The 13,053-nt window shown below is 33.2% G+C and overlaps 1 protein-coding gene across 1 annotated transcript; it reads right to left on the reverse strand.

Annotated features, from left to right (window-relative positions):
• Nucleotides 1-649: 649 nt before the first annotated feature.
• On the reverse strand, nucleotides 650-12,065 carry LOC123314265. The gene is made up of 8 exons (XM_044899431.1): nucleotides 11,783-12,065; nucleotides 3,639-3,894; nucleotides 3,273-3,482; nucleotides 2,838-3,183; nucleotides 2,534-2,723; nucleotides 1,983-2,140; nucleotides 1,718-1,889; nucleotides 650-786 (listed from the first exon to the last, which is right to left on the reverse strand). Exons 2-8 carry the CDS (start codon nucleotides 3,874-3,876, stop codon nucleotides 706-708), a joined length of 1,395 nt encoding a protein of 464 aa, XP_044755366.1. The 5' UTR covers nucleotides 3,877-3,894; nucleotides 11,783-12,065; the 3' UTR covers nucleotides 650-705.
• Between the last annotated feature and the right edge of the window lie 988 nt (nucleotides 12,066-13,053).

A 13,053-nucleotide genomic window follows, 5' to 3' on the forward strand; every position in this document is an offset into this window, starting at 1 on the left:
AGAGAATTCTACCGAAAGTGCGTATGTAACGGTACATAATTCAAGGCGCATGAAATCTCGAGTAAATTTTCTAGAGAATTCTCGGCTGTTGCAAACGGCCTTTAGAAGACTTACCAAAACAAAATACTATCAAATGGGTTTATACTGATAGATTTTTCGAGTTTACATTGAATTACATCGAATTTATTTATATGTTGACGATGATGTATGATAATCTATTTCTCTTCTCAGTTGTTTTGAACCTTACAGCCGGTAGTAGAAATTACTTTATTGCATGTATTTTTCACTCTACATTACGTTAAAATTTCTGGAGATGTTTCAAAGGTAGGTAAGTATTTATCGACAACATACGAAATTTGTTCGGCAAGTTTTGTTGCACCTTGGGACAGTTGTGTTTTCCGTCCAATCAAAGAGTACCTAAATTATTACTCGTTGTTTAAATAGTATAAATATTTAGGACACCTTTGGAAGGTAGAGCACTACTACTTGGGCTCTTTCTTAGGTGTTAGTTTTTCGTAATTCTGCATAAAACAGCCATTATATTGAAAATTTGTCTGAATGGCCTAAGCAGCCATCTGAAAGAAAAAGATGATCCTCAGTTATGTAATATTATCGGATGACAATGAAAAAAGTTGAATAAAAATCATTATCGTTAAATAATTTATATATATTTCACATTATATTATATTATTCCATCTACTTAACCTAAAGTTCATTATGAATATATTCAGTCGTTACTTTCACTTCCCCTTCGTGAAAATCACTGCAGGCTGGTTTGAAATATTTCTGGAAATAAAAAATGTAATAGTTATTTTGTCATTCAAGTAAGGTGGTTGATTATATATACAGCATCAACGTCGAGTTTTACAAAGCTTGATCGGACAATCACCGCTTGAATAACGGATCCATCTCTATGTTTTTTTGATCGATTGTCGATTGTTCAGTTCCAAATAAATAGAATATCACTCTTAAAATGAATTAAAATTAATTTGCCCCCATTTATCGATTTTTATTTGCAATTCTTTCAGTATTTCAGTCATCAGTTAAATTTGAGGTAAAACATATAAAAATTTCATTGAAGCAAAATCCTTCATTTATTCCTCCAAAAATGAACTTCTGGGCACAATATTGGCCATGAAAAACAAAAATTTAAACCCTCTTGAAATTTTTGCACATTTCATGCCAGAAAGGTTCTGAAAAACTGCAAAAAAATCAAAGTGTCCCAATCCCTGCTTTGCTCAAAAACTTTCGGAGATAAATTGTTAAAGAATGTTCCTATAATATCTGTTTTTAGTGGTTTTACATCGATTAATTTTTGAGATTTAACTTATAAAAACAATTCATATACTTATTGAAGTTGACCTCACATGGAACTTGTTATTGTATTATATTTTACAACGATACTTGATAAACACCCATTGGATGACCAGTTTATTTTGAGTAGTTATTGAGAGAGTAACGATCTTCAGTACTTCTATCAAGTAACGAAAATTGTATTTATTGGAGAGTCAGATTGAAATGTCTACTTGCTAGTTGTCTTGCTCGAACTTCGTAGTGGTCAATAGATTTTTCTTCTTCTCATTATTCCCAGAAAGAACGTTATATTTATGGGAATATACTCACTACTTATTTTATTATTTTACTTTTCAGGTTACTTCATATTTCATTATATTGGTGCATAAATATATCCACAATTATAAGAAAATCGATCATTTACCTGGCATTGGTCTTCGTACATGATGAGATTGAAATATTCCAGCATCGTCGCTTCAGACAATGTACTCAAGGCCCAACTAGCAACAAAGCTTGTACCTTTACTCAGCAGCATTTTGAGACCTGGGATGGTAGTCGCACTAGTATCCTTTTGGTTCACCAAACATAACACATACCTGTGAAAAATATCCTTTGGTAAAGATTTCATTCGATTCGAAGAAAGGTATATATTGGAGGAGAAGACCTTAGTCCTATTAGCTCGTACTCACCTATCACATTTGGGATTTTTCTTCAAAAACCTGTATGCTCGGTTCACACGAGCAATCGGTTCTATTATTTCTAAATTGATAGAGTCTGCTAACTTGGCCGAAATGCCTTCTGTGCCTCCTTTAGCTCGGCCTTGTTCTTTGATCAAGCCAAATATGTGCTGTAAATTGAGAATAAGAACTGAATTCATTGGCAATTTAATTCTGAATATTCTCATGTTTCCTGATAAGAGTATCTACTTAGAAATCTTACATTCCTCATTCAAACCTTGATATTCTTCAAAGACGAAGTTTTGAATTCAAGAATTCATCAATGTCGGTATGAATCCGACAAATATATAGCGATACCGATGCCGACTAACGATCAAAACAAAATTACTGATTTCGAAGAAAATCGAGTTTCTAATAATTTTTATATTGAAACAAGAAAATGAATTGGCGTGATATTGATATTCTTCCTTAACTGGGCAATGGTCCAGCTCAAGAAAATTTTAATTTAATTAGTAAAATATTAACAGATATTGATTTGGTTCAGATTAATCTTAAGAACTTACCACAACATACGAAACCATAGGTTGAACATAATGTTTTGAATTTATTTTGGTGCCCAAATATTTTTCTGCCATAAAGTCCACTAAAGCAGTTGTGCTTTTCACTGGCGCAACAGGATCGAGTAGAACTGATTTGGGATATCCTTGGTGGGTGAGATAGCTGTTGATCATCAACTGCAATGTGGTGGCATACCTGAAAAAAAATAAAGCGATAAAAATAGCGATCATCAATTGAAAACACAACTTGACAGTAGAATTACTGCATATCCAAAAATAAGTTATTTCATAATTTACTTATGTCGCTTACTTTTCATAAATTTTAGGATCGGAATAATACTCCACGAATTTTCCTATCCTCAGTGTAACCATGTGGATCCAATGCCTCCTGAAGGATAGATTTTCCATCAACTCTACGAATTTGTCGTAGCTGAATTTTCCGGTTTCATCAGAAAAAATCTTGATGATTTTTTCTGCTCCTATCGTTTTCATGACATTCTTGCCGAATTCGGAATTCAGGAAATGGTCGGCCATCAGGTGAAATGTTTCCAAGAGTGGTGGAAAAGACCCTGCATGTTCAGCGTGCCTCTTCTCTCTCTGTTGAGCTTCTGGTCCATAAATGGAATTGAAGAAGTCAACCGCCAATGGCATTAATCCTGTGAAGAAAGTATTAAGTATATGGGATGACAATGCCGATCACTTTTCAGAGGTTACAACGCTTTAGGTAAAAAAAGTTGAGACGAACCTGTTATATGTTCTAGTTTTTCTGCATTTCCAGGCTGACTCAAAACACCACCAACCGTCGATAATACAGAAAGAACATCCACACCACCCTTTTCTTTGTTTTGTGGGTCCAGGGAATTACCGACCATCCCCACAATTCCAGATAAAACGTCTGTATCTATTCCTCTGGCATTTGGACCTACCATGTTACCAAGTCCTTGAAGAACTCGACCTATGAAAGTGCCAATACAATTTATAGTACGAGCCCAGAAGTTTAACCGAACCGCAGAAAAAATCCACCAATCCAATGAAATATCTTATGTATTCCATCTTACTCAACTCTTAGTACAAGTTTGTACTTTTGTCTTAAAGTCACTCTGCTGCTTACCTAAATTGCTAGCTGTTTTTGCACCTTCACCGTCGCCTCCTGAAAGGACACCAGATATGGCACTCCCCATTAAGCCCTGTACCATAGATCCCAAGCCTTCACCACCTTGTGATTGGAAGAGTTCTGCTGCCAATTCAGCGAAATTGCTGAAGTCTTCACTGGCATGATCTTCTCCATATATTTGGGGGCATTGCGTTGCCAGCGTGAGGGAAACGATGACTAGTAATTTGGCTTCCATTTGGTATATGTTATTATTCTGAAATAATAGGTTTATGAGCTTGAATGACTCAATACTCAATTCTGGAGGGCAAGAGTCCTTTTTGTAATGGAAAACGGAAAGGAGGCAAATCGTTCAGATGCATATACGACCATACCGATCCAGAATATTTTCTACGAAGCCACGTTGATCCTTTTTCAAAAAAGTAACACCACATGTGATATTCTAAATAGGACTACCTGTTTATTAGATATTGCTTTTTCATTTCACAATTTCTTTCCAATTATTATTGTGTGCAACTTTTCTTATACATTTTAGCTTGTCAATTATTGTTCAATTGCATCAATGAAAATTTCCACCAGTGAAAAGTAACAAAAAACTCACATGCAAACATAAGATAATTCTTTGTGCATTGGGAGAAAAGTGAATTCGTAGCCTAGATTCACCAGATATTATGTAATCGATTGAAAAAGCGTCTGAGCCTGAGAACTAAACTGTCAGTCCACGCCATGTTTCTAAAAATCAAATACCGTAATATGTAAATGGAAGGTCTGTTTCAAACAAACAATAAACAATATAAATTTTTTCAATTTGAAGTTCATTTTTGTGAGAACCGTTTAATATGTATTAAATTGAAAAAATTTTGGTGCAATTCTTAATCGATTCTGAATCATTGTTCGCTATCTTGTATTTTACATTTCCACCAAGAAATGACATGAGTAGTTTCTATCATGCAGTCAGTTGCCACATTCATTTTACAATACGTTTTGTGAACAAAATCGTCTTATGTGGTTGGGGAAAAACCGTATGCCTGCCCATACCTTATATAGTGTGTCTGAACCCGCGAAGGACGCTGTCATAATACAATTATTTTTATTTTATTTTTCTAGGCATCATACTTTTGTAAAATTGGGGACAAAAATTTTATATTGAAAACTCCGTGAAATAGCGACGGCTGTTCAAGTATTATTTACATTAATTAATGTGTAAGGAATACTGTCTTCCAAAATATGTACAGGGTGGGCAAATTTCGATGTTTTAGCACTAGAGCTTTTAAACCAGAGGAGACAAAATCTGATACCCCATTCTCTTTTTCTGAGAAACTAACAAGAGTAGCAGTCATTTTTGGCCACCTTCTTTTGTTTTCGAGTTATAAGCGAAAATTGGAATAATGGCAATTTCGAAATAAATTTATATCTCCGCTCATACTGATGATAGAGCTCTGAAATTAAAACATTATACAGGCACTTTTTTAAGTATAATCCAGTGGCGTGCTTGCCTTTTAGCAGGATTTTTAATTACGAAGCTATGACTCAAAGTTATGTTTTTTTAAATGGAAACACTAGATTTCTGTGCAAATTTTTGAAAGCTTAATTTTTATTGATTTCAAAAATATATAACATCATATGATTTGTAACAATATAAACAATAGAAAATGGTCAAAAACCTTTTTTCTCAATATTTCTATGGTTTCAACTTTTGACGAGCACAGAAAAATAGAGCTTCTTATAACAAGAGCAGACTCCTTCCGGCAATGTCATTCTTTCTATACTTTTTACCAATTTTCACAAAATTTGAATCTTGGAGAAATTGAGTAAGAAGCATAGAAATGAAAGGACTAATAGAAGGAGACTGTGGTAATAGAAATATTGAGAAAAAAGGTTTTCCATTTTTTATATTGATACAAACTATATGATGTTATATATTTTAGAAATCAGTAAAAATTGAGCTCTCAAAAAATTGCACAGAAATCTAGTGTTCCCATTCAAAAAACATAACTTTGGGTCATAGCTCCGTAATTAAAAATCCTGCTAAACAGGCAAGCACGCCACTGGATTCTACTTAAAAAAGTGCCTGTATAATGTTTTCATTTGAGAGCTCTATCATCAGTATTAGCCGTGATATTAATTTATTTCGAAATCGCCATTTTTCCAATTTTCGCTTATAAGTCGAAAACAAAAGAAGGTGACCAAAAATGACTACTACTCTTATTAGTTTCTCAGAAAAAGAGAACGAGAATGGGGTATCAGATTTTGTCTATCTCCACTGGTTCAAAAGCTGTAGTGCTAAAACATCGAAATTTGCCCACCATGTACATTGCCTTGAACTCAATAATCTAGTCAAAATCATATTCAAGGTATTTCTACAGAAATTTCGAATACTTTTAGGTGAGAGTTATTCCTAGAGAAAGCCCCATAACAATAAAATAAACGGAAATAATAAAGTTCATACGACTTCCGGCTTTTTGGAAATAAGTAAATCATTTTATGTTTCGAGAGGTATATTCTTTTCAAAGGACTCTCTGGAAGTCTGGAGGGTCTCATTACTTAGTCTATAGTTTCACTTGTGGTATGTCTTCTTTAATCTGGTTCAGAAGGAACTTCTGTGAAATAAAATTGAGCTCTTTGAGTCCTTATATTTAGTTTTATTGTTAGCGAAAGAAGATAACAAAAGTTATTTTCAAGTTTACGTCCATCTTCTGAATATCAATTGCCCTTAGAGGACTACTCAGTGTTTTTCTTTATTTTTGAAGCATATGAAGTTAGCTAATTATATGTATAACATGAAGTGAATGAAAGGGTTGATAATGTCGCCTTCTATGAGAATTATTAAGTTCATTCTTTTCAATTTTTTATTTGGAAATGTAGAAACAGGATTGGGTCTGGCTTATTTGAGAAGATATTGAACAAAAAGAATAGGAATATATATGTTATCAAAATCTCATCTACCATACAATGGTGTAAGATAAAGAATAGGAATACCGAATGTAAAATCTCAGTTTAAATGGATATCCTAAGTATCTAAATGTCAACCCACTCTACAGGGGGAATCTTTGACTCCTACAAATATTTCAACAGTTGATTCTTGGTGTGAACAAAATACTTTTGTCCTTTACCATTTTTTCCGAATCGGCTCGGTTTGAAAGATACATACCGTTGAAAAACCATAAACAAATGTAATTTTTAGTTATATCTCAGAAACGGTCTGATCGAATGAAATGAATTTGGGAATATAATTTTTCATTTATTCGATGAATCTTTTTCGAACACAAGATATCACCCACATCTTCCAGTTTTCTCATTATGACCATTACGTACCATAAAACTACCAAAAATTCAAAGAACCCAACTCTTGACAATAAGTTGGACACTATCTGATGAATGTTTGAACGTTTTGTAAAATGAAAGTATCCCTCCTATTTTCTCATGTAATGCGTCGTTTTCGAGTAATTCGATGTTCAAAAAAAAGAATATTTGAGATATTCGGAACATTGGGTACTGGCTGAATTCAACTCTGTTTGTAAGATGCACAGATGTGTACTATCATAGATTTATCTTATTATTCAGAAGAGAATTTTGTTTCTCCAGGGGTGACATAGCTCATCATGGAAACTTAAAATGGCTATATCTTTTTATCAGAGCCGAATCGGAAATGGTGTAGTAAGAAGTGTTTTTTTTTTACTTCAAGAATCTACTGTTAAAATATTTGTACGTGTCAAAAGACTGTATAGTGAAATACTCCAGCAAATCGAAATTTAGCGCACTTGAAAACTTGAAGTTAGTAAGTCACCGTTTAATGTAGATGAAAATGAACAGTTGAATAAAATGCGAATTTGCTATTTCTTATATTGCAATATTCCTCAACTGAATCATTAGAATCCTGTTAACTTGAACTGTTAATCTCCCGATTACTGGTAATGTGCAGGAGAAATATTCATTACCTCTACATTTAATTATAATGAATCATTAATTTTCTTTCATTCCATTCAACGAAGATCGAATGTTTGCAATTAAACAGCACTAGGCATTATGGTCTTCTAACCCTGTAAACAACTTCCGCATAAGGTGAAATTTCATAGATATAAATGTACAATTTGGCAAGATGTCAATTTCCTTTTTTCGGCAAATTTTAAGGTGATAATTAGAATTCCAAAATCCTCGAGGCTTTTTGGAATACCTGAGAACTTGAAATGAAGTTCGAGAACTCATCTGCAATGGGGCAAGTTGAAATGAAATCCGATATGGATATGACGGCATTACAATATCCATATTATTATTATGTGATTGAATAAAGATATTTCATTTCATATAGAGTAACCAGGGTGTTGACTAAAGATGAGGCAAAGGGCATCCGTGTCGAAAAAATTAATATTTCTTAAAGAAACCTGGGGTCAAATACCTATTCACCCCTTCTGAGATACGGACGGGGTATCAAAAATACGAACTGTTAGTTTTCGTCGATGGAATTGAAAGAGCAAGAGTTATTTAGTTGAAGTTTTCTGAAAAAAAATTAGGTCGTATTTCCGCTGTTTGAATCGAGTACTATCAAGGTCAAGAATACCTTTTTCAACAAGTACACCAAGGTTTCAGGGAAAGAAGTTCTCAGCTGCAAATTTGCATTCCATATCTCATAAAGGATGCATTTTTGACCTCATGTTTTCGAACAAGAAATAAGTTATAGCATGTTTGTCCCATTTTTAGTGAACACCTAGTATAAGATGAAATATCATTAACTTTTATATTATCCCATAATAATAATGTGAATATGGTCATATTTTCCTTACGTTCTGATTGGATTCTGAGAAAATAGTTAATTTAGAACTTTAAATTAGGTCGATAAGAGTGCCATGAAATTTGTAGTACCAATTTGATATTCAAGGTCATAGGCTATAGTAAAAATCTTGACGATTGGATTGTTAATAGGGAATGGTTAAGATATTAAGGCTCGGTACTAAAATTGAATTTAGTCGCATCTACGCTTTAACTGAACGATCAACTGAGGTGATAACAATCAAAGGAAAAGTAGAATCTAGTACCAATTTAATCTCGAATAATTATTCAGATTTCTGTATCCACGATTTTTGGGCAGTTGTTAGCACATTCATTATCTGCCGACGATTTTGAAAATTCTATACTTACGAATAAATGAAACTGGAATAGGTATCTCTCTGTAATTTTCGAATACGAGACTTTTTTGATTTTTTTTGGTTATTTGCACGTTACCTAAATCAATTGATTTAGTGTTGCAACACTTTTCAAAATTTTGTCTGTCTGTCTGTTTATTTGTCCGGGGTAATCTCTGGAAAGAAAATTCGTCCTACGAAGCACAGTTTGTATTCAATAAAACATTTATGCAATTTTATTACACAGTTTTATTATGGTCTGAGTTTTTGAATAAGATAACAGTGTGGTGACGAAAATGGTGCTCAACACTACTATCTTCCATGCTATACCAGAATTTTTCCTTCTATGGCAATCCCTGAATATGAAGTCTCTCATTCCTGCTATCTCTTTCTGTTCTACTCAATAAACGAGAATAGAAAATATATAATTATATTCAGTCATTTTGAAAAACAAGCTCCGAATTCAAGATTTTCCATATTTTCTGTTACCTCTATGAATATAATTCCGAAGCTTATTGCTTTTTCATCAGTAGGAAACAAACCATCAGATATATTATCCTACTTCATAATTTTCGTAAACCTCCATTTTTGAAAAATAAATTAAATATTTTATATTGTGAATTGAAAATAAAAAACAACAGAAATATTCCACTAATAATAAGGAACTGACAAGAGCATGTGAAGTTTTTGGCATTTTTTTGTCCCAAACAAATTATTCATTGCCTACCTATGCTGCAATTAGACAGAGAAGAAAATTCTGGGCTTGTGTTTATTACATCTGAATATATATAATTAAAAACATATTTTTGGTAAGACAACTTCATGCCAAAGGAATGTAGAAAATACAGGATGTTTCATTTAAAAAAACATATGTTTGCTTCGTAACTGAAAGATAAACGATGTAAGGAAAACACTAAGTCACCGGATTCTCTCAAGTTTCAACTTTTTCGATAAGTTTAAATATAATTGAGAAGTGCCTGAAAAGTAATACTTTTCTATTCCGCCCTATATCTAAGAAAACAAAAGGTCTATCAAATTCTGCTTCCGAGATTTCCACATTCATTGAAAAGTTGCTCGCTATCGTTAAAACCGCAATCCTCTATCTTGAAAGGTAAGGGAGATACCCTGCAAAAGTGCCCAAAATGGCATAACCTGTACATATACAATATTTCTTATATTTCTGAAATCTGTTCTTTGAATTTAAATATTCCTTTTTCACTATGAGTAAAAAAATGAGAAAAAAATTAAGTCGTCTACACTAATTGCATCAATAATAAAAATTCATGTTTTCATTATTCAGTAGGAAATTAGGAAATAAATAGTAAGCATAAAATGGCTTTGAAAATATTATAGCTCCCCTGAAATTGTTATTGTTACGTTTTGAAATAGGTATAAAGATTTTATAACATGATAGCAAATCTGTTTTGAATGTCTTTCTGAAAATTTTCTCAGTCTCTACACAATAGTGTTTAAATTTTGAAATTTGGGAGAATATTTTTCAGAATTAAATTTTGGGATTTGAAATGATATATTTTTGTAATTTACAACTTCTTCGTTAAATGTTGACGCGACTCTATCTCCTTTTCGTCTGGTTAGTTTGTATTAATTTGAAAAAATGTATGACCTATAACATAGTTTTGGGCCCCCAAATTCATTACCCACAAACTTAAGGAGTAGAAGTCATGCAGTAAAAAGTATTCTAACGATTAACATTGAAAAAATTTATATTTTGAGATAGAGAAGTCCACCTGGAACGTCTCCGGCATGGGCAATATGAATTTTTTATGCTGAATTTATCTCAGCATCAGTCAACTGAAACTGAAGTCAAGAGCTGAAAAGATTGTTCCCCAATGTTACTATACATGTGTCCGTTGTCCGTAAAGTATGGAACAAAGTCATTTTTAGCTGAACAGACCGTTTCAAGAAATAATCGTGAAACACGTCGATTTTTGATTTTAATTTACCGTATTTCAATATAATAATCTAATATACAGGGTGAATTACTTTCGAGTAATGACGTCACCGTCATTTTTTTAAATGGAACACCCCCATTTTGTCTAAATTTTCGGATCACTCTAGCTGAGCTGATTCCAAAAATGTATCACATGTTGATTCCAATTGGTACAGGGTGGACAAAAATACAATATGATAATTATAGTAATATTCCTGAACAACTCATTTTTATTAATCTAAAAATGTAACAAACTACAGGATGTTACATTTAAACCAATTGCCGCTAGACAATAAGAATTTTTGATAATATTGTTAATTTGACTAACAAAGAATATTACGCGTTACTTTATGAGCACACACAAAACTATTGTATTTTTGTCTACCTTGTACCAATTGGAATCAACATGTGATACATTTTTGGAATCAGCTCAGCTAGAGTGTTCCGAAAATTGAGACAAAATGGGGGTGTTTCATTCAAAAAAATGACGGTGACGTCATTACTCTAAAGTAATTCACCCTGTATATTAGATTATTATTTTAAAATACGGTGAATTAAAATCAAAAATCGACTTGTTTCAGGATTATTTCTTAAAACGGTCTGTTCAGCTAAAAATGACTTTGTTCCATACTTTACGGACACAGTGTATATTCTTGAGGAAAAATCTCTCTAGCAGCTGTAGTGTTTCGGGAATAGATCTCAACAGCTACTATATTCTTTATTGTGATTTTGTCATCAAGGTAAAATAAACTACATGTCAAGTTGATTTTTACGGCTAGGATCAACAATGCGCAGAATGATAAATGAAAAAATAATTTTTTACTTTTGCATTTTGCGGATGTGGTGCGAAAAGTTTTGAGGTCAGCTACCTACAATATATAGGTACAGATATTTCATAGCACGCATACATATCAGATGAAGAGTTACTCGAACCCATTGATATGATGAGATCAGATGACTAGACATAAATATAAACAACAGGTTCAACCTTCACCCTGAAGAATGTAAATTAACGAGAAGCGGTTACACCTCAATGGTGCAACCACTGTTATTCCTTCCATTCAGAAACTCACCTGTCTACTTAAATAAGGAACTCGCTCTTACAGTCTTCTTAAACAATCGACAACACTAGAGTCACTGGATCATATTCACATATCCGTAAAATTCAACAATTTTTTTTCGAACCGACTAGACGTCGCCGAAGCAAAGAAGATTTCCGTATACTTCAGGTGCTATCGGACGTGGACTTGACTGGAAGTACCTGCGTGTCGAAGCACAGAGTCTTTGGGAATAACTGTATCGGCACCGGTACTAGAATTTGGTTGCGTGGTGCTTGAATTGCTTGGAAGTAATCAAGAATTTTATTGACCGATCCTCGGGCACTGAGGTAATCGAGTTCCCAATGACTCGTGCTGAATGGACATAAAGTGCCATAATTCGAGGAATTAGTTTCGTGTCGAGCGATTATTGGAGACTACCTGTAATTTTTTGGAGATTGTTGGTTGTGGGAATTTTGGGAATGAGTCATCTTTCGATGGAGAGAGATGTGTTTCTGTGAAGAATGAATTTTGGAAAGTTTTTCCAATGAGGAGTAAAAAAAATCGAATGAAGCCAACACTTGAAAGTTATAACCTTCTCTTTTGAAATTTTCATAGTTCCAGACTACTAAATAAAGGTTGATTAAGATTAGGATGCATAAACACTTGTTGTCAATTTACCTTATTCGAAATACGTTCAATATTAAAAGTAAAAAAAAATGCAAGCACCTCCCAGTATCATTTTAATTAAATGTTTCATTGAAAATTGAAATTTTTTTAAATATGAATTTGCAAAAAGACCAGATTCTGATAAAGTGGTATGTGAAGCTTTCAAGTGGTACACCTTTTCATTCTTTTTTTGAAAAATGCGACGTATAGACTCACGATGTAATTTTATTGGAAAAACGAAAGATCTTTCAACTACGTTTATGGAAAACTCAACATACTTTCGCGCTGAAAATTTGATCCCTAAACAGTTTTCAGACCTTGCAGATTTTACCGGAAAGAGCCTAGTATTTTCTTATTCAAAAGGCATACCCCAGTATACACATACACACAGTTTATTTTCGCATCGTGAGATCGCTGATTTAATGGTAGTATCAATAGAGTGTCCATTGGGTAAAAACTCAACGGTTTATGAATTATTGGAATTCTTATGAAAATAATTGTGAAAACGAGCGTTGACACTTTTTTGAATATTTAATATCGTATCGTAAAATCGACTTGAACAATAAAAAAATAAGGTTGTAGGAAATCTGAAAATTTGGAGTTTTGACGAATTCGAATTGTCCAACTTGATCATAAAC

Source organism: Coccinella septempunctata, chromosome 5 (assembly GCF_907165205.1).
Source record: "Coccinella septempunctata chromosome 5, icCocSept1.1, whole genome shotgun sequence".
Taxonomy (NCBI): domain Eukaryota; kingdom Metazoa; phylum Arthropoda; class Insecta; order Coleoptera; family Coccinellidae; genus Coccinella; species Coccinella septempunctata.

Excerpts from the sequence above, each read along its gene's own strand:
- LOC123314265 (XM_044899431.1), bottom strand. The coding sequence starts at position 3,876 with ATGGAAGCCAAATTACTAGTCATCGTTTCCCTCACGCTGGCAACGCAA. Across the intron at positions 3,483-3,638 it reads AAAAACAGCTAGCAATTTAG|GTCGAGTTCTTCAAGGACTT; the intron begins GTAAGCAGCAGA and ends GCACTTTCATAG. Across the intron at positions 787-1,717 it reads TGTACGAAGACCAATGCCAG|AAATATTTCAAACCAGCCTG; the intron begins GTAAATGATCGA and ends TTTTATTTCCAG.